We start from the raw sequence: 20820 nt of genomic DNA on the forward strand, positions 1-20820 counted from the left end.
ATAGCTCATTATTTGTGATCCATTGTGCTTCCTACATTTTTCATCATAGAAACAAGAAAAAATTCAAATAACAAATTATTCTTCTATAACATATGATTCAAGATAATTCATGTGAGAAATTACACTTGCTATTAATATATACTTCTATTATGTGAGACTGAAAGATTTTTCTCTTACTCTTTTCTGATTTTAAAAGTGATTCTAAAATGATCTGTTTCTGTATTTTACATCTGATTGTTTTCTGTCCTTTGTTAAGAACATAAGAATTTGGATTCATGTTTAAATGATTTTTATAAAACCTTGTGCATTAAAAAAATAGTGGATCTTTCAGTCACTTGATACTTGAAGTAGCATTAATATGTAAAATAGTTTTCAGTGTTTTGTGGGATGGGGGAACAAAAGTGTTGTCTTGATTATAACAGTGTAGTAGAATTTTTACTAACATTTGTTCATTTTTTGTCTATGTTTACATGATTATTTTGAAGCATGATGTTTGTGTAACATCTTCACTGAAAATCATTGTGTTATGAATTTCATTTTATTTTCTTTTTCTTCTTTTTTCCCCTCTTTGTCTGTTGGTCATCTTCCGGGGAACATCAATGTCTTCTCTTCTCTATCACATCTTTTTTGTGTGTATTATTCTTCCCTCAGTAACCCTGGCACTGTGTAAGTACTTAACCAATGATTCAGTTTGTAGTTGTCTCTGTAACTTTCCTTCTTGCTTTCAATTTAATACTACCAGCAAATTTTGTTAGGATTTTCTCATAAGAATTTTCAAAAATGTTAAGGAGCATAAGAAGCTTTTTTTTTTTTTTATGCTAGAGAATTTCGTATGCATCAGTGGTATGTTTAGAACACCCACACTTCTGTAACTAAAAACTTAGTAAGTTAACCTTCATTGAGATAGATGAGTATTATGGACAGTGTATACCGGAGTTAGAACTGTAGTTTGGGCTTTCCTTTAGTTTATTATTATTATTTTTAATGTTCATATTTTGAAATAAATTACTTGCCCCTGAGAGTAAATTTTACATTCTATACCAAATGTATTTTTTAAAATAAAATTATTGAAATTTTTCTTTTCTTTCATCATAGTTATCACACTCTGGAGTTTCAGAACCAGAAAGCACTAAATGTTTACAAACTTCATATCATTTTGCATAAGACCTTAAGGTGTGGTAAACAACACAAAGAATCTAAGGGGTAGTGTACTTTTTACAAGTGTGTCATAGCTAAAAATGCTACTTAGGTAGTGTCGTTCTATTATTCGTGGTATCTTAGCTTGACACCATTGTTTTGTTTTTAGAGATCAAACCTTTTATAGAGGATAAAATAGTCTTACACTTGAAATTAACATCATTTAAGAGCAAACTACACTCAATACTTGTGGAGAAATTTAAAACTATAATAAGTTTAATAGCTGAATATAAAATTTTTCAAGTACTTGCATTAGATAAAGAGTTGTCTGTTTTATGTCTGCCAAAGGCAGTGTGTTTATGAAGAAATCTATGCTTGTTTCCTAATTTTAAAACATTTTGTTCATTTTTAAAAGAACTAGGTTTTGTTCAATATTAGTGGAAGGTCTTTTAGATATTTTATTTGTGGAATCATATGATATTAGCATATTACCACAAGTTATAGTATTTTTTATGATTTTTTGCATAAATATTACTGATTTGTTATTTTGTATATGCAGATTATTCATAGTCTTAAACATGTATTGCAGTTGATTTTCTAGTAATCATAAAAGAATACATTATGATGATCATTACCTCATGTTATATACTGCAGAAAGCACCTTACATACATTATCTATCTTATTTGTTCTTAAATAACCCCTTAAGATGCAAGTCTTATTTCTCAAATGAGGAAATTGAGCTTAGAGAAATGACTTGCATAAAGCACACACTGAATCTGACTTTAAAGCCAGTGTTACTAACTGTAATTCTATCCTGTTCTTCACTGGAGAAAAGCTTTTCCAGTGTGCTGAGACAGTTTTGGTTATGTAGCTATTAAAATGATAACAGTCATGTGGCCTGCGGATAGCACTATTGTTTTCTCATGGTGAGTTGAACCTAGCAGGTGTTGCCACTCACATCTGACCACATTTATAACACTTTCTGTACTCAGATCTTGTGCCAGTAGTCTCCTAGTCCAGACTCATGTTCCTTTTTCTCTTGAAATTAAACTCATAGCCTCCAAAAATTTGCATTTGCCCTGTTTTGAGGGGGGAGAAGTGGAGACTATTCATTATGCTCAGTATATCATACAGTGTTAAAATACACATTGCAAATTCCTTTGTATTTATGCCCTTTTAAAATAAAAATGAATGTTCATAGCAAACTCAAAGTTCTTGAACTCTGTAGTTTACACATCCTCAGAACACTACTTTGTATGTGATATTCAAGAGACTGACTTTCTAAAGAGTCTTAGAGCCAAGCTTTAAATTCTGATCTTTTAATACCTATTTCAGTAGTTGCTCATATGCCGTACTTCTTCTTCACTGTGCTGATCCCACACATAGCTATCTTTAGGATAGGGAATACCTGTACATATGAATGAGAAAACTGTGGAAAGGAATAGTTTGGACTCTTTTCAAAATTGTATTTGGAATTGCTAGTTTAGCCTCTACTAAACCATACTTGGCTCCTGGGCCTAGTGAAGATTTGATCATTTAATTTCATGAAAGCCAGTACATTCTACCAGCATATTGATATTAATGGTCGTTGTGAATATAGTCCACATCTATGTTTCATGTGGCATACAATGAACAATACAAATAATTTCAGGAAGTTTGATTTTGACTACTATGGACTTTCATTTTCTAGTTGTTTTCTTTTTTTCTTATCATTTTCCTTTCCTTTTTCTTCATGTTGGAAATCTTTCTTCTGCTGCCTTCCTCTGTCAATTAAAAGGAAAATCCCACCTAAACGGTAATCTTTCTGTTGAATACATTCTAATAGCGTTATTTTATATTAACATTGTAAGTGCAGTTTTTTACTTATAATTTAAAAGGTTTTTTTTTGTTTTCTTTTGTTTTTTTTTTTGTGAGACAGAGTCTCGCTCTGTTGCCCAGGGTGGAGTGCAGGGGCACGATCTTGGCTCACTGCACCCTCCACCTCCCAGGTTCAAGCGATTCTCCTCCCTCAACCTCCCCAGTGGCTGGGACTACAGGCACATGCCACCATGCCCAACTAATTTTTTGTACTTTTAGCAGAGATGGGGTTTCACTATGTTAAGCCAGGATGGTCTCAATCTCCTGACCTCATGATCCGCCCACCTTGGCCTCCCAAAGTGCTGGGATTACAGGCATGAGCCACCATGCCCAGCCTATTTTAGATAGATCTTTTAAAAAATTGAGACTGAATATACTTGCAAAGCAAACTGTTTATATAAAAGGAACATTGAAGATTAATCATATAAATTATAAATAATTTACTAGAAGATATTTTATCCTTTTAATATAATTTTACAATTAAATTTTTTTTTTTTTTCTCCTTAACCCTAGCCCACCAAGAAAACACATTGTGGAGCGCAATACAGAGTTTTATCATATACCCACTCACAGTGATGCCAGCAAGAAGAGACTGATTGAGGATACTGAAGACTGGCGTCCAAGGACTGGAACAACTCAGTCTCGCTCTTTCCGAATCCTTGCCCAGATCACTGGGACTGAACATTGTAAGTGAACTTCTAGGTGTCCTAATGGATGAGTGTTTTTTTGCCACAGAGAGTAACATTGAGACTGATTGGTAGTTGTTAGAAAACAACCCCGAGACAGTTTGCTTTTAAATTATGCTGTGCATAACATGGGTAATATAAATAAGACCCCAGGCCGGGCACAGTGGCTCATTCCTGTAATCCCAGCACTTTGGGAGGCCGAGGCAGGAGGATCATGAGGTCATGAGTTGAGACCAGACTAGCCAACATGATGAAACCCTGCCTCTACTAAAAATACAAAAATTAGCCAGGCATCGTGGCAGACACCTGTAATCCCAGCTACTTGGTAGCCTGAGGTAGGAGAATCGTTTGAACCGGGGAGGCAGAGATTGCAGTGAGCTGAGATCATGCCACTGTACTCCAGACTGAGCTACGGAGGGAGGGGCTCTGTCTCATAAATAAATAAATAAATAAATCACCAGCCCATGAAAAGTATAGACGTAATAGTAGTTGTACTAACTATAGTTTATAGCCAACAACAGGCTACTGTGGAATTCGTTTTAGTGGCTCCATGGAAGTTGAACATTTGATATTGATTGGTGCAGGTAATTGCTTAAGTGATTTTGAAGTTAAACAAAACAAACTAATATTTGGATATTGCTTATTATATTTCAGTGAAAGAATCTGAAGCTGATAATACAAAGAAGGCAAAGTAAGTTCTCTATCTTTTTGTCAATTGAATGTTTTCCTTTCATGAATGGTCTCAATTTGGTTTTTCAGATTGTCAAGTGTAATGGTATGGCATTTCGTCTTTGCAGCTAGAAGCTAAGCATTTAACTTTGGTGCCTTTTGTGTGACCTAAATGTACAACTTGCAGATTTTTAAAGTAGTGGGTATTGTCTGGGTTTTAAGGCGTGTTTTCCTTAGTATTGAAATAAGAAGTGGGCAGAAGGGTGTATTTTGGGGTGCTTTGCTAACAATACATATGTCTGTGAATGTGCTTGTGTGTTGTCTTGCAGTCACTTTATTTTGAGCATAAAAATATATGTTTCCAAGAGGGATCTATGGATTAATTTCTGTATTTCTAAAAATGCTCTACCCTTAAAATCTTTGCCACTTAATAAAGTAGCTATGTGAAATTAAGCTTTTATAAGGCATGTTTTCTGCATGATGGAATTAGTTTAGAACCTTTTTCCTTCTATTTCTTATGACTCTTCTATCACTCTTTTTTTTTTTTTTTTTTTTTTTTTCCACAGGGAAAAGATACCCCTTCACGTCTTTAGTCCCAAATACACAAAATTACGTGACTGGCACCATGAAGTTTCAGCACGTGCTCTTAACGTACAGTGATTTATGAGCCTTGTCCCCCAAGCAGCCAGCACATACCTTTTCATTTACTTTTTTTCAACTTCATAGCAAAATCTGTATTAAATTTGCCTTACGAAAAAATAGAACTTTTTCTATACTTTTCTAACAATTTCCTATTGTTGTGAGAAAAGGAAGATGAACATGTTTTATGCTAGCTGGTAGCTCACAAATGTAAAACCAAAAAAAGAAAGAAAGAAAGAAAGAATATTAAGGGACTAGATCTGTTCAGTGGATTTGTATCTGTTTTTGTTGTTATTAGGGTAGTAACCTTGGAAAATGAATTATTTTCATAAGTTGAATTTGGTTGGTTGGTTGAAGCAGAGGATAATGAGCAAATAATGTCCTTGTCTAATTTGGAAAATACTTCCTTTATGTTATTAACATTTCCCAAGATTACTTTTTAAGTTTATTATTATGTAACATTCAAGGTTGATTGTAAATTATTCTAAATAAGTAAATATAAGGAGGCAAGAATAAACAGAGAAGACTTTATTAAAGAAGAGTGCACGCAGTGTAGATTTAGGTATCTTTTAAAGTAGGTACTATTCAGGATGGCTCTATGAAGAGGAGGAGGTCCAGATTTGGCTCCTGGAAAAGGAAAGAAGAGAATTTTACCCCATGTGCAATGGAGAAATACAGTATTCTTTGGTTTGGTTGGATTTTCAAATCCTATTTCCTATCAAAGGAAATATCTCTAAGCTAGTGGATGTTTTTAGAGTATAGACAATTTCTAGGTATTAACTAATAAGATATAGAAAAGATAGCTTTGCTTTTTTTAATCAGAAGAACATAAATTATAATATGAATGATTATGAGACATCAGAGAAATATTTTACTTAGTGATATAAACTACTGTGCACTGCTGCTATTCCTAGGAAGCTGTGTTTTGGGCAATACATGGAAGCTAAATATATGACCAGAAATGCTTTCTGCCTTGTAATATAGTGTATTATATATTAGAGCTACATTTAGTAATAAATGCATTTTGAAGTTTGGAAAAGTATTGTAATAAACTTGCCTTTAACTTAGCTTTGTACTGGTTCTGTTTCCTTGAGGCTAGACACAGTGCCATCCAGGAGTTGTTACAGTATAACTGGGTAAAATAAACAGTTCTCTGACATTTCATTTGGAAAACACTTTCAACTTTGTGAGGTTACTAAAATATGGGTATAAAACATGGCAGGCCAGGCGCAGTGGCTCACGCCTGTAATCCCAGCATTTTGGGAGGCCGAGGCGGGCAAATCACCTGAGGTCGGGAGTTCAAGACCAGACTGACCAACATAGAGAAACCCTGTCTCTACTAAAAATACAAGATTAGCTGGGCATGTTGGCGCATGTCTGTAATCCCAGGTACTCGGGAGGCTGATGCAGGAAAATCGCTTGAACCTGGGAGGTTCACTAGCAGAGGTTGCGGTGAGCCAAGATCGCACCATTGCATTCCAGTATGGGCAACAAGAGCGAAACTCTATCTCTAAATAAATAAATAAATAAAATGTGGTAAAGGATCATGTTTGATTTTTCCCCCTGAATTACTACAATATGTAGTATCCTATGTGAGTAACATAAGATCAGTTGACTGTTGTGCAATATAGAATTATTATTCGTGTGAAACTACTGCTGAAGGACCTTGCCTGCATTCAAGGGTCTATTTTTATTTTTCCAGGTATTCTTTCACTTTAGTGACATAATAGTCTAGTACAACTGCCTGAGAACTTGGAGAAACTAACATTAATTTTAGATAGTGATTGATAAAATTTGGCCTGCCAAATGCATTTTAAAAATAATTCTAGGATTTATCTATGCTCATTTCTAGTATACCTCATGATATATAAGACATCTTTCTTTTGTCATATTAGTTCTTCTTCAGATACTAAGACAGATGTCCTGCCTGCTTGTGTTTTTATGATGCTGACATCAATCCCAGTTATAACTGTGTCTCTGGCCTCTGTAAGAAAATCTACTTTCTTAGACCAGGCTTTCCTATACCCAGTAATTCTTCCAGGATCCCAAAAGATGATGTTTGAGAAACTATAGAATTAAAACCTCATAAAAATAAATGGTGTGGTTGAGTAAACGTGGTATTTTCCACAATAATCCAATTTCTAGAATAACTACAGAGTGGACAGAAAGAACAACTCAAAAGAACTTTAGGTAAATGGGAAAAATTTTCCCTAATACAGACAAGAGAACCTGTATAGAGTTACAACTTAAAACAGATGTAATTAAAATAAAAATTTAATACCTTGCTTAATTAAAAATGAAGTATTTAGTATTTCATTGAAAGCACAGACTTAGATAAATGGAATGATCCATACTTGAGTATGAGGACAAATATTCAGCCAGGATCATAAAGGACATTCCATTTGACCCTGTCAGAAGATGAATTCCTGAGCTCAGTGAATCTCCTGGGACATCTTATATTCCTAGCTTAAACACTAGCCAAAAATTATAAAAGCTTCTTGCAAAAATATTATTGTAAATCTGGTGACCTAATTTATGACTTGTTTTTGTTTGTCTCTCTTATACAGACTCTTCATTATAGGCCTGTTTTTAAAGTGAAATTGGGAAGTTGCTCTTAAGAATGTTTTCAACATTTTTTTCTTTCTTTCTTTCTTTCTTTCTTTTTTTTAATTTAAGACAGAGCTGTGCTCTGTCACCCAGGCTGGAGTGCAGTGGCGCGATATTGGCTCACTGTAGCTTCACCTCCCAGGTTTGAGTGATTCTTCTGCCTCAGCCTCCTGAGTAGCTGGGATTACAGGCATGCACCTCCATGCCCAGCTAATTTTCATATATTTTTTAGTAGAGACAGGGTTTCGTCATGTTGGCCAGGCTAGTGTCGAACTTCTGACCTCCAGTTATCCGCCTGCCTCGGCCTCCCAAAGTGCTGGGATTATAGACGTGAGCCACCATACCCGGCCTCAACATTTTTTTCTTATAGTGTTTTATTCACAAGACTGAGTGTCTCACACATGGTCCAATGTATTTTTGTTACCTCAAAAATTATAGTATTTGTGGAAACAAAAGCATTCTTTCATGCATCATTGTGCCCTTTAGGAAGGCTCAGATATATAGACATCTTAGAGTTTATTTAATACAAATTGTGGTGTTAGGACACAGAGTAGCAGTTCTTTCTTTTTTTCAAAATTATTCAAAAATATAGAATGAATTGATTTTCCCTCCAGGTATGTAATTTTGTAATTATTGTGTTTCTGATGTGTATTTAAAAATCATATAAATCATAAATATTTACTCATTGCCAGCATTCATTCTTTCAAATGCATAATTGCTGTATATGTAAATGCCAGGCACTAATCAATGTACTAGGGATACAGTAATGAATAACAGATAAATGTATAAGCAAGATGAGCTAAGGTAATTGTGTTACCAAGATAATAAGTTAATATAAAATAAGTATGGCTTAGTCAGGGAAGGATTACTTTAGATTATGTGGACCTCTGAAGAGACAACCTTAATGCCAGCAGCTGGGAGAAAAAAGGAGTCAGCCGTGTGATGACTGGAAGGTGGGGAGACAAGTGTGGAAAGGAGCATGCAAGAACACAGAACAGAAAGGTCATTGTGACTGGAGTCCAGGCTAGGCAGGGAAGCGTGCTAGAACTCCTGTACATAGACAAAGCACTTATGTTCCCATTCCTATCCATAACGTTTTAAATGGGAAATTATGATATCATATCTAACTGCTTGCAAATAAAATTAGAAAATGAAGAAGCAGGGAGGGTTCCTGTCAGGTGGCTAATTGCAGTGCACTCACCTAGTTGGTGCCAGCCCTGATTATTAACAATTTAATATTTTTCCTGTTGAGACCCAATGAAGACCTAGAAAAGAGAGGCATAAATATATGTTGATAACATGTATGTAGGGAACACAAACAGAATATCCTACAGAGCATACATAAAACCATACAGAAAATACGAAAACACTTTGATGTATTAAATTTGACATATGATGCTCTTCATAATAGTGATGAATTTGAGGATTTAGCTGCTCTGTAAAATCTTGGCTAGAATTGGCTGGACACTTTCCTTTTGTTTATCCCATTCCAGAAAATTCCTTAAAGCAAGTAAATATTTCCTTGCACATTCTTTCCAAAGTAGGAATTATAGTATTTTTTTTCTTGGTTAGAAGTAGTAAGAAGCAGCAAGTGATAAATTCTGAGTTTTAGACTGAGATTTGTAACTCACTGATTACTTTCTGCCCCCAAGTTTCCACTTCTCTGGAGTTAGAATCTGTGGTAGACACTGTGCTGCCCACTCAGATATCACTTCAGTGGAGGACTTGATACCTCTGCTGATGGGAGTGTGGTAGGCAAACAGCCTTCATGTGCCAGCCCCTTCACAAATCACCTCAGCTGCAGACAGTCCCTCTTCAAGACCCTAGGCTTGGTGGGTCTGCCCACATGCAGTGAACTGATTGATAAGTGGGAAGAGAGGGAAGTAAAAAACCTGGTTATTTCATCCCAATTAAGACCAACTTGAAGGGACCGTTCTAGCTCCAGAGCTGCTGTGGAGTCAGCTGAGGCTGTCCTAAGTTTTGTTTGGCAACTCCACCTCTCCTGCCCATTCCTGCTTCCTTTTCTGTCCTTTCCCCTTCACAGTTATTGACCCTAGAGACATTTCTTAATAAGCATCCTACATGCTAAGCTCTGCTTTCTGGAGAACCTGATCTGCAAAAGAATCATATTTTTGTAGACCCCAGTTTAGACCTCAGTTGCACAGGTTCTCTTTTATTCATCTTCTCGTCACTTTCTTCATCTTGGCCACTTCTTATCTTTTCTCCTTAAATCTTCAACCCAGATCACAAACACAGCATCTAGAAGTCTTCAAAGAAAAGATCAGTTAAGGGAAGACTGAAAGGCATGTGAAAGTCAAAAGGAACATGCATTTACTTTATTTTTTTTGCCTCAAGTTAAGGATGTTTATTTGTTGACTTCATCACAGGCAGCCTAAGAGTAATGAGCCAGCAAATGTATTTAGAAATCAAATATAATCAGAGATATGTGAATGAAGCAATGAAATGAGAAGCTTCAAAATGGGAAATTAGGATTTACCAATTAAATATAATGAACACTTAAAACAGGAAAGCAGAACTTAGAATATTATGATTTTACGTGTTCTAGTCTTCCATATATAGCATTTGGAATCTTATGTATTAGCCATTTAATTTCACTTAATGAATTTTGTGTGAACACACCTGCTGTTTTCTTCACATCCTTAAAAGTTTACTTCTGGTTCTCTTCTGGGGAGATTCTGTTGCCTTTGGAAATGTGTAGGGTAATGTACAGATGTTAAAAGGAAGGAGGATGCTAATGGTGGCTAAATATCTTGTAATGCACTGAAGAATCCCACAGACGGAAGAATCATCCAGCCCAATATACCAGTTGTGTGCTACTGAGAATGACTGGATTGAGTGTAAATATTCCCTTTTCCAAGTTGGTTTTTTGTTGTTGTTGTTGTTTTTCTTTTTCCTTTTTTTTTTTTTTTTTTGAGACAGAGTCTCGCTTTGTCACCCAGCCTAGAGTGCAGTGGCGCTATCATGGCTCACTGCACCTCGACCTCCCAGGCTCAAGTGATCATCCCACCTCAGTCTCCCAAGTAGCTGGAACTACAGGCACACACCACCACACCTGGCCAATTTTTTGTAGAGGCAGATTTTGCCATGTTGCCCAAGCTGATCTCGAACTCTTGGCAATCTGCCTGCCTCAGCCTCCCAAAGTCCTGGGATCGTAGGTGTGAGCCATCACATCTAGCCTAGATTTTCTTATTCCTTCCCACAATCATACATTCTCACCTATAGAGCGCCCTCTCCACTGCCCCACCCCACAGTAGAAATAATCTTCTCACCTCTGAACTTACATGCTATATAATTTTTACCTCTCATTTGACACTTACTTTTGTAATTTGTCTTATGGATATTTGTCTACATGTCTTAAGTTTCCAACTAAAGTTTGAGCTCTTTAAAAATGAGAATCTTAGTGTAATAGTATAAATTGGAAGGAAAAGGGATTCTAATAGTCATGGTATTTCTTCCTGGATGCAACTGTAGCTGTGTAAGTAAAGGCCTAGCTATTCAATGAAATGACTCATCTTGAAGATGGTTGTTAAGATTATAAAATTCATCTCTGGTAAACTGTTTCTTCAATTAGAAATACACTGTTGTCAGTCAGCTTAGGCTGCCACAACAAGATACACAGATTGGTTAGTTGGGACAGTAGAAACTTATTATCTCATAGTTCTGGAGACTCTTAAGTTCTAGGTCAAGGTGCCAGCAGAGTTGGTGTCTGTTGAGGCTTCTCCTCATGGTTGTAGATGGCCACTGTCTCACTGTGTCTCCTCACGTGGCTTTTCCTCTGTTGGGGCACAGAGAAAGAGTGAAAGCTCTGGGGTCGCTTTTTCTCATGAGGACATGGTCCCACTTGTATGACCTCATTTAACCTTAATTACCTCTTAAAAGGACCGATCTCAAAATAGTCACATTGCGGGTTAGGGCTCCAACATATGAATACTGGAGGGATACAGTTCGGTCCATAACATACACCAACTGTCTTTGTATACTAATCTTCATTTTGACAGATTATCATTTAAGAAAAAGTTATTCTTAAGTAGAATAATTGACTTGAACCCAATTGGAAGTATTGTTGTCACCTCTCTTTTGGTGCTTCCTTTTTTCCTTTGGATGACCGGTATCTGTCTCCATGTTCTCTTTCCTCAACTAGAGTATATGCTCTTTGAATATAAGAATTTTAGTATGCCCCACCATGTTTGGTACTAAAAGTTACTAATTACATATAATTGCGTATTTCTCCAATTCTCTAATTGTTGAATTTTAGGGAAATTGTTTACAGCATGGCACACACTATCTCTAATGGAATATAAGTTCAATAAAAATATCAAGACATTAAAATATCAAAACATTGATACCTATATTGAAAGTAAAGTGAAACCATACCTAAGTCACTTGAAAGGGGAGTTGTCCTTTGTTGGAGTGATCTAATTGCCAAAAGTTGACATTTTTATCTTGATATTTTCTGTTTGTTAATTAGTTGTGAAAGACTTTTTTTCATTAAATGAACATTTGTTTTTTAATGTCTTCCTTTGTGTTTTTGGTGTGTTTCAACATGAAGAGCATGGTGATTCCTGTGAGGAGAGAATAACAATTTTAAAAATAGGTACATGAAATGCTTAGTTTGTACTCTGAATAGAAATACTAATTGAGAAAATTTTATCATTAATAAGGAAATGTTTAAATTTAAGAATCTAATCTACAACATTGATTTAAAAGAGGCAACAGCCATCTTATCAGTAACATATTAATAATAGAAAGTTATTAATATATGGCCTACCAGAATAGAGAATTATAGGAGACCATAGAAAATTTTATTTAGAGATAATTATGTTACACACGCGCGCGCACACACACACACACGTTTATGCCGAAAAATCATATTGTCAAAGTGCAATTTAAGTTAAAAAATGTTTTTCTTGATCTCACCACGTTCTCGTTTTCTACTGTATTATAATATTAATATCAACCTATGTAGTTTCAAATTTTTAATGCTATATATAAATAAAGTGGCATTTTAGTTTAGCAAAAGGATATCTAAAATAATGATCAAAACTTATTTTTATCAGTCGTTCCTTTATCTCCCTTGCTTAAAGAATGATGGGTTCTGATTTTTCACATATTTATTATGGTTGTATTAGTCTGTTCTCATACTGCTATAAAGAACTACCTGAGACTGGGTAATTTATGAGGAAAAGAGGTTTAATTGACTCATAGTTCCACAGGCTTAGCAGGAATCATGGGTTGGGAGGCCTCAGGAAACTTACAATCATGGTGGAAGGTGAAGGGGAAACTGTACATCTTCACAATGGTGAGCAGGAGAGAGAGAGAAGGGGGAGGTGCCACACACTTTTAAACAACCGGATCTCGTGAGAACAAACTCACTGTCATGAGAATAGCATGGGAAAACCACCCCAATGATCCAGTCACCTCCTGCCAGGTCCCTCCCTCAACACGTAGGGGTTATAATTTGACATGTGATTTGCGTGGGGACACAGAGCCAAACCATATCAATGGTTAAGAATTATAAGGTATGATATGGCTTCCCAATTGTCAAAGAATTAAAATGTTCATTAGGAGAAGAGTGACTGCTTCTCCCTTTAGTAGAAAAACAATTCAAACTCAGGTTACCAGTTACAATACACAAACTGAAACAGTTATGTTGAGGGGGGGAAACCATCTTCTTATAGACTATCTTCTAGCACCAAATAATGTCCACATGATTTCTGGCTGAAGGCCATCAGAATGAAATTTTAGAACTGGAAGAATAGAGTTAAAGTTACTTTATAAGGAGAAACCTATTGCCTTTGTACATTCATTGAAAATTTAGGAAGCATAAATTACATATTTCTGAACATACTGTTTTGTAAGTTTTTTAAGAAAACTTTGTTTGTTAATATTCATTGACCCACACTAAATAGATTAATGAAGAAACAGTTTGCTGACCCATCCCGTGTCTTCATTATTGCTGTGTTTCACAAACATACTGGTCTCTTGTGACATGTCCTTATTAAGTAAGACAACATTAGTTGAGTATATTACCTAAAGCTGCTATTCTTAATAAGCTATGCGAAGAAAGCAGGAATTATTCCCTAGCCTAATACTTGCACATATTTTCATGAAGTAAGAATTAACAATTGGATTTACCCCAAAATATAGAACAGCAAGATACATTTTCACAAAATATGTTTGCCAACCTGTAAAAAAAGACCACGGGTCAAAAAAATGGGTATATGATCAAGTAGTTTTTGTCTCTTGCAAAATAATGGAATATTTCTAATTGATCTTTGATTTTCTGCTGGTTGAGTATACTGTTTTATGCAAATACTGTTTTGCTGACTACAATGTAAAGGTCGCCATCTATTGAACATAAGTAATTACTACACTTCAGTTCCTTGTGAGACTAGTACTTAAAAATTATTGAGGCAAGAAACATAGTTCCTATGTATTTTCATATACAATTGTTTAATTCTCTGTTAATGCTGGAAATATCTGTTGTTGTTGTTTACCAAATTAAACTTGTACTATTAGCACTTACAAAGATCTGTTATTTATAAAAGTGTTCGTAATATGCACAGTTGGCTTTCATAATCCCAGAATATTCACCAAGTTCCTTAGAGGCAGAATTTTGTCAGACCGGTAATTCTTCTCTTGTAATGCTGTTTGGATAAGTTGTTTTCCATTTCACCTTTAGAGAAGTAAATTACACAGAAAATTATTTTATTGAATTAAACCAGAAAATTAAAGAAACTTATCTTTACTAAAACTCAGTATTGAAGAAGACTTCTGCACTTTAGTTTTTTTTTTTTTTTTTTTTTTACTTCAAAAGAAATCACAACTTTAAAAATTAATTACGAACATTGATAAAAGGCAGTCTTCAAAATCATGGAAGGCTTAATTTCTATCTTTTGCTGTTATTCTATTTTATGTATTTCAGTCACATTGAAGGTTTAAGAAGTCTGAGTTTTTCTACTTTTATATTATGTGAAGGTTTGTTTATTAGAATGATATGATTTTATAAAAGAAAATTGAACCAATATATTACATAATATAGTATAAAGCATATGACAGATAAGGATATTTGGACATCTTCATTTTCCTTTTGGTCAAATTAAAGAACTATCTACAAATTGCATTTATCTTAAAATTAGTCTCACGTGTCCATGTATTCTCTTTTGTGTTTCTCTATTTTTGTATGTATTAAAGGGTATTGTTTGAATGCTACTCCTGTGTCCAACTCAGTAATAAGTGTTCATCTCACAGATGCACCTAACTGACTACTCCCAAAGATTCTGAATTTATATCTTTGAACAGAAGAATGTGTTAAAACTAAGGTGACACCTGTTGCATAATTTTCAAGTTAGTGGTACACACTTATTTTGCCTCTTCACATACTTCATTCTTTATCCTGAAATGCTAGTACTTTTTAAGAAGAAAAAAATTGAGAAGAAATTTCTGAAAGATTTTAATGTCTTCAGGTAGTTGCATATCATTGGTTAGACAGTGAGTGAACTTGAAGCTTTAATACAGAGAAGCAACACTTAAACAAATTTGATGGAATCAAGTTTAGCCTTGGCTTACAACAGTGGAATCACATACTTGTTAAAATCAGCAAAGCTCTTAGCAGGGATGTTGGAGCAGAATCACAGGTATGTTTTAAAAAAGTACACCCACCGAGGGCGGAGCAAGATGGCCGAATAGGAGCAGCTCCCGTCTGCAACTCCCAGCGCGAGCGATACAGAAGACCGGTGATTTCTGCATTTTCAACTGAGGTACTGGGTTCATCTCACTGGGGAGTGCCGGACGATCGGAGCTGGTCAGCTGCTGCAGCCCGACCAGCGAGAGCTGAAGCAGGGCGAGGCATTGCCTCACCTGGGAAGCACAAGGGGGAAGGGAGTCCCTTTTCCTAGCCAGGGGAACTGAGACACACAACACCTGGAAAATCGGGTAACTCCCACCCCAATACTGCGCTTTAGGAAACAGGCACACCAGGAGATCATATCCCACACCTGGCCGGGAGGGTCCCACACCCACGGAGCCTCCCTCGTTGCTAGCACAGCAGTCTGTGATCTACCGGCAAGGCAGCAGCGAGGCTGGGGGAGGGGCGCCCGCCATTGCTGAGGCTTAAGTAGGTAAACAAAGCTGCTGGGAAGCTCGAACTGGGTGGAGCTCACAGCAGCTCAAGGAAACCTGCCTGTCTCTGTAGACTCCACCTCTGGGGACAGGGCACAGTAAACTAAGACACACAGACACCTCAGCACAGACGCAAACGACTCTGTCTGACAGCTTTGAAGAGAGCAGTGGATCTCCCAACACGGAGGTTGAGATCTGAGAAGGGACAGACTCCCTGCTCAAGCGGGTCCCTGACCCCTGAGTAGCGTAACTGGGAGACATCCCCCACTAGGGGCAGTCTGACACCCCACACCTCACAGGGAGGAGTACACCCCTGAGAGGAAGCTTCCAAAGCAAGAATCAGACAGGTACACTCGCTGTTCAGAAATATTCTATCTTCTGCAACCTCTGCTGCTGATACCCAGGCAAACAGGGTCTGGAGTGGACCTCAAGCAATCTCCAACAGACCTACAGCTGAGGGTCCTGACTGTTAGAAGGAAAACTATCAAACAGGAAGGACACCTACACCAAAACCCCATCAGTACATCACCATCATCAAAGACCAGAGGCAGATAAAACCACAAAGATGGGGAAAAAGCAGGGCAGAAAAGCTGGAAATTCAAAAAATAAGAGCGCATCTCCCCCGGCAAAGGAGCGCAGCTCATCGCCAGCAACGGATCAAAGCTGGACGGAGAATGACTTTGACGAGATGAGAGAAGAAGGCTTCAGTCCATCAAATTTCTCAGAGCTAAAGGAGGAATTACGTACCCAGCGCAAAGAAACTAAAAATCTTGAAAAAAAAGTGGAAGAATTGATGGCTAGAGTAATTAATGCAGAGAAGGTCCTAAACGAAATGAAAGAGATGAAAACCATGACACGAGAAATACGTGACAAATGCACAAGCTTCAGTAACCGACTCGATCAACTGGAAGAAAGAGTATCAGCGATTGAGGATCAAATGAATGAAATGAAGCGAGAAGAGAAACCAAAAGAAAAAAGAAGAAAAAGAAATGAACAAAGCCTGCAAGAAGTATGGGATTATGTAAAAAGACCAAATCTACGTCTGATTGGAGTGCCTGAAAGTGAGGGGGAAAATGGAACCAAGTTGGAAAACACTCTTCAGGATATCATCCAGGAGAATTTCCCCAACCTAGTAGGGCAGGCCAACATTCAAATCCAGGAAATACAGAGAACGCCACAAAGATACTCCTCGAGAAGAGCAACTCCAAGACACATAATTGCCAGATTCACCAAAGTTGAAATGAAGGAAAAAATCTTAAGGGCAGCCAGAGAGAAAGGTCGGGTTACCCACAAAGGGAAGCCCATCAGACTAACAGCAGATCTCTCGGCAGAAACTCTACAAGCCAGAAGAGAGTGGGGGCCAATATTCAACATTCTTAAAGAAAAGAATTTTAAACCCAGAATTTCATATCCAGCCAAACTAAGTTTCATAAGTGAAGGAGAAATAAAATCCTTTACAGATAAGCAAATGCTTAGAGATTTTGTCACCACTAGGCCTGCCTTACAAGAGATCCTGAAGGAAGCACTAAACATGGAAAGGAACAACCGGTACCAGCCATTGCAAAAACATGCCAAAATGTAAAGACCATTGAGGCTAGGAAGAAACTGCATCAACTAATGAGCAAAATAACCAGTTAATATCATAATGGCAGGATCAAGTTCACACATAACAATATTAACCTTAAATGTAAATGGACTAAATGCTCCAATTAAAAGACACAGACTGGCAAACTGGATAAAGAGTCAAGACCCATCAGTCTGCTGTATTCAGGAGACCCATCTCACACGCAGAGACATACATAGGCTCAAAATAAAGGGATGGAGGAAGATTTACCAAGCAAATGGAGAACAAAAAAAAGCAGGGGTTGCAATACTAGTCTCTGATAAAACAGACTTTAAACCATCAAAGATCAAAAGAGACAAAGAAGGCCATTACATAATGGTAAAGGGATCAATTCAACAGGAAGAGCTAACTATCCTAAATATATATGCACCCAATACAGGAGCACCCAGATTCATCAAGCAAGTCCTTAGAGACTTACAAAGAGACTTAGACTCCCATACAATAATAATGGGAGACTTCAACACTCCACTGTCAACATTAGACAGATCAACGAGACAGAAAGTTAACAAGGATATCCAGGAATTGAACTCATCTCTGCAGCAAGCAGACCTAATAGACATCTATAGAACTCTCCACCCCAAATCAACAGAATATACATTCTTCTCAGCACCACATCATACTTACTCCAAAATTGACCATGTAATTGGAAGTAAAGCACTCCTCAGCAAATGTACAAGAACAGAAATTATAACAAACTGTCTCTCAGACCACAGTGCAATCAAACTAGAACTCAGGACTAAGAAACTCACTCAAAACCGCTCAACTACATGGAAACTGAACAACCTGCTCCTGAATGACTACTGGGTACATAACGAAATGAAGGCAGAAATAAAGATGTTCTTGGAAACCAATGAGAACAAAGATACATCATACCAGAATCTCTGGGACACATTTAAAGCAGTGTGTAGAGGGAAATTTATAGCACTAAATGCCCACAAGAGAAAGCAGGAAAGATGTAAAATTGACACTCTAACATCGCAATTAAAAGAACTAGAGAAGCAAGAGCAAACACATTCGAAAGCTAGCAGAAGGCAAGAAATAACTAAGATCAGAGCAGAACTGAAGGAGATAGACACACAAAAAACCCTCCAAAAAATCAATGAATCCAGGAGTTGGTTTTTTGAAAAGATCAACAAAATTGACAGACCACTAGCCAGACTAATAAAGAAGAAAAGAGAGAAGAATCAAATCGACGCAATTAAAAATGATCAAGGGGATATCACCACCGACCCCACAGAAATACAAACTACCATCAGAGAATACTATAAACACCTCTACGCAAATAAACTGGAAAATCTAGAAGAAATGGATAATTTCCTGGACACTTACACTCTTCCAAGACTAAACCAGGAAGAAGTTGAATCCCTGAATAGACCAATAGCAGGCTCTGAAATTGAGGCAACAATTAATAGCCTACCAACCAAAAAAAGTCCAGGACCAGATGGATTCACAGCCGAATTCTACCAGAGGTACAAAGAGGAGTTGGTACCATTCCTTCTGAAACTATTCCAATCAATAGAAAAAGAGGGAATCCTCCCTAACTCATTTTATGAGGCCAACATCATCCTGATACCAAAGCCTGGCAGAGACACAACTAAAAAAGAGAATTTTAGACCAATATCCCTGATGAACATCGATGCAAAAATCCTCAATAAAATACTGGCAAACCGGATTCAGCAACACATCAAAAAGCTTATCCACCATGATCAAGTGGGCTTCATCCCTGGGATGCAAGGCTGGTTCAACATTCGCAAATCAATAAACATAATCCAGCATATAAACAGAACCAAAGACAAGAACCACATGATTATCTCAATTGATGCAGAAAAGGCTTTTGACAAAATTCAACAGCCCTTCATGCTAAAAACGCTCAATAAATTCGGTATTGATGGAACGTACCTCAAAATAATAAGAGCTATTTATGACAAACCCACAGCCAATATCATACTGAATGGGCAAAAACTGGAAAAATTCCCTTTGAAAACTGGCACAAGACAGGGATGCCCTCTCTCACCACTCCTATTCAACATAGTGTTGGAAGTTCTGGCTAGGGCAATCAGGCAAGAGAAAGAAATCAAGGGTATTCAGTTAGGAAAAGAGGAAGTCAAATTGTCCCTGTTTGCAGATGACATGATTGTATATTTAGAAAACCCCATTGTCTCAGCCCAAAATCTCCTTAAGCTGATAAGCAACTTCAGCAAAGTCTCAGGATACAAAATCAATGTGCAAAAATCACAAGCATTCTTATACACCAGTAACAGACAAACAGAGAGCCAAATCAGGAATGAACTTCCATTCACAATTGCTTCAAAGAGAATAAAATACCTAGGAATCCAACTTACAAGGGATGTAAAGGACCTCTTCAAGGAGAACTACAAACCACTGCTCAGTGAAATCAAAGAGGACACAAACAAATGGAAGAACATACCATGCTCATGGATAGGAAGAATCAATATTGTGAAAATGGCCATACTGCCCAAGGTAATTTATAGATTCAATGCCATCCCCATCAAGCTACCAATGAATTTCTTCACAGAATTGGAAAAAACTGCTTTAAAGTTCATATGGAACCAAAAAAGAGCCCGCATCTCCAAGACAATCCTAAGTCAAAAGAACAAAGCTGGAGGCATCACGCTACCTGACTTCAAACTATACTACAAGGCTACAGTAACCAAAACAGCATGGTACTGGTACCAAAACAGAGATATAGACCAATGGAACAGAACAGAGTCCTCAGAAATAATACCACACATCTACAGCCATTTGATCTTTGACAAACCTGAGAGAAACAAGAAATGGGGAAAGGATTCCCTATTTAATAAATGGTGCTGGGAAAATTGGCTAGCCATAAGTAGAAAGCTGAAACTGGATCCTTTCCTTACTCCTTATACGAAAATTAATTCAAGATGGATTAGAGACTTAAATGTTAGACCTAATACCATAAAAATCCTAGAGGAAAACCTAGGTAGTACCATTCAGGACATAGGCATGGGCAAAGATTTCATGTCTAAAACACCAAAAGCAACGGCAGCAAAAGCCAAAATTGACAAATGGGATCTCATTAAACTAAAGAGCTTCTGCACAGCAAAAGACACTACCATCAGAGTGAACAGGCAACCTACAGAATGGGAGAAAATTTTTGCAATCTACTCATCTGACAAAGGGCTAATATCCAGAACCTACAAAGAACTCAAACAAATTTACAAGAAAAAAACAAACAACCCCATCAAAAAGTGGGCAAAGGACATGAACAGACATTTCTCAAAAGAAGACATTCATACAGCCAACAGACACATGAAAAAATGCTCATCATCACTGGCCGTCAGAGAAATGCAAATCAAAACCACAATGAGATACCATCTCACACCAGTTAGAATGGCAATCATTCAAAAGTCAGGAAACAACAGGTGCTGGAGAGGATGTGGAGAAATAGGAACACTTTTACACTGTTGGTGGGA

General features: G+C 37.0%; 1 protein-coding gene across 23 annotated transcripts in view; it reads left to right on the forward strand.

Annotated features, from left to right (window-relative positions):
- The window catches only part of LOC102132539 (PDZ and LIM domain protein 5), a 216903-nt gene that overhangs the window by 126648 nt on the left and 69435 nt on the right, over positions 1-20820 (forward strand). For 10 of the 23 annotated variants that reach the window (XM_074040164.1, XM_074040169.1, XM_015450661.3 and 7 more), the window contains exons 6-7: positions 3509-3681; positions 4336-4372. In XM_074040164.1, coding sequence (XP_073896265.1) covers positions 3509-3681; positions 4336-4372 — 210 coding nt within the window. Of the gene's footprint in view, positions 1-651; positions 667-2915; positions 2934-3508; positions 3682-4335; positions 4373-4916; positions 6057-20820 lie in introns of those variants that run through there. The other 13 variants (XM_065545244.1, XM_074040167.1, XM_015450660.3 and 10 more) reach the window with 5 other exon arrangements.

The sequence above is a fragment of the Macaca fascicularis genome, chromosome 5 (assembly GCF_037993035.2).
Source record: "Macaca fascicularis isolate 582-1 chromosome 5, T2T-MFA8v1.1".
Taxonomy (NCBI): domain Eukaryota; kingdom Metazoa; phylum Chordata; class Mammalia; order Primates; family Cercopithecidae; genus Macaca; species Macaca fascicularis.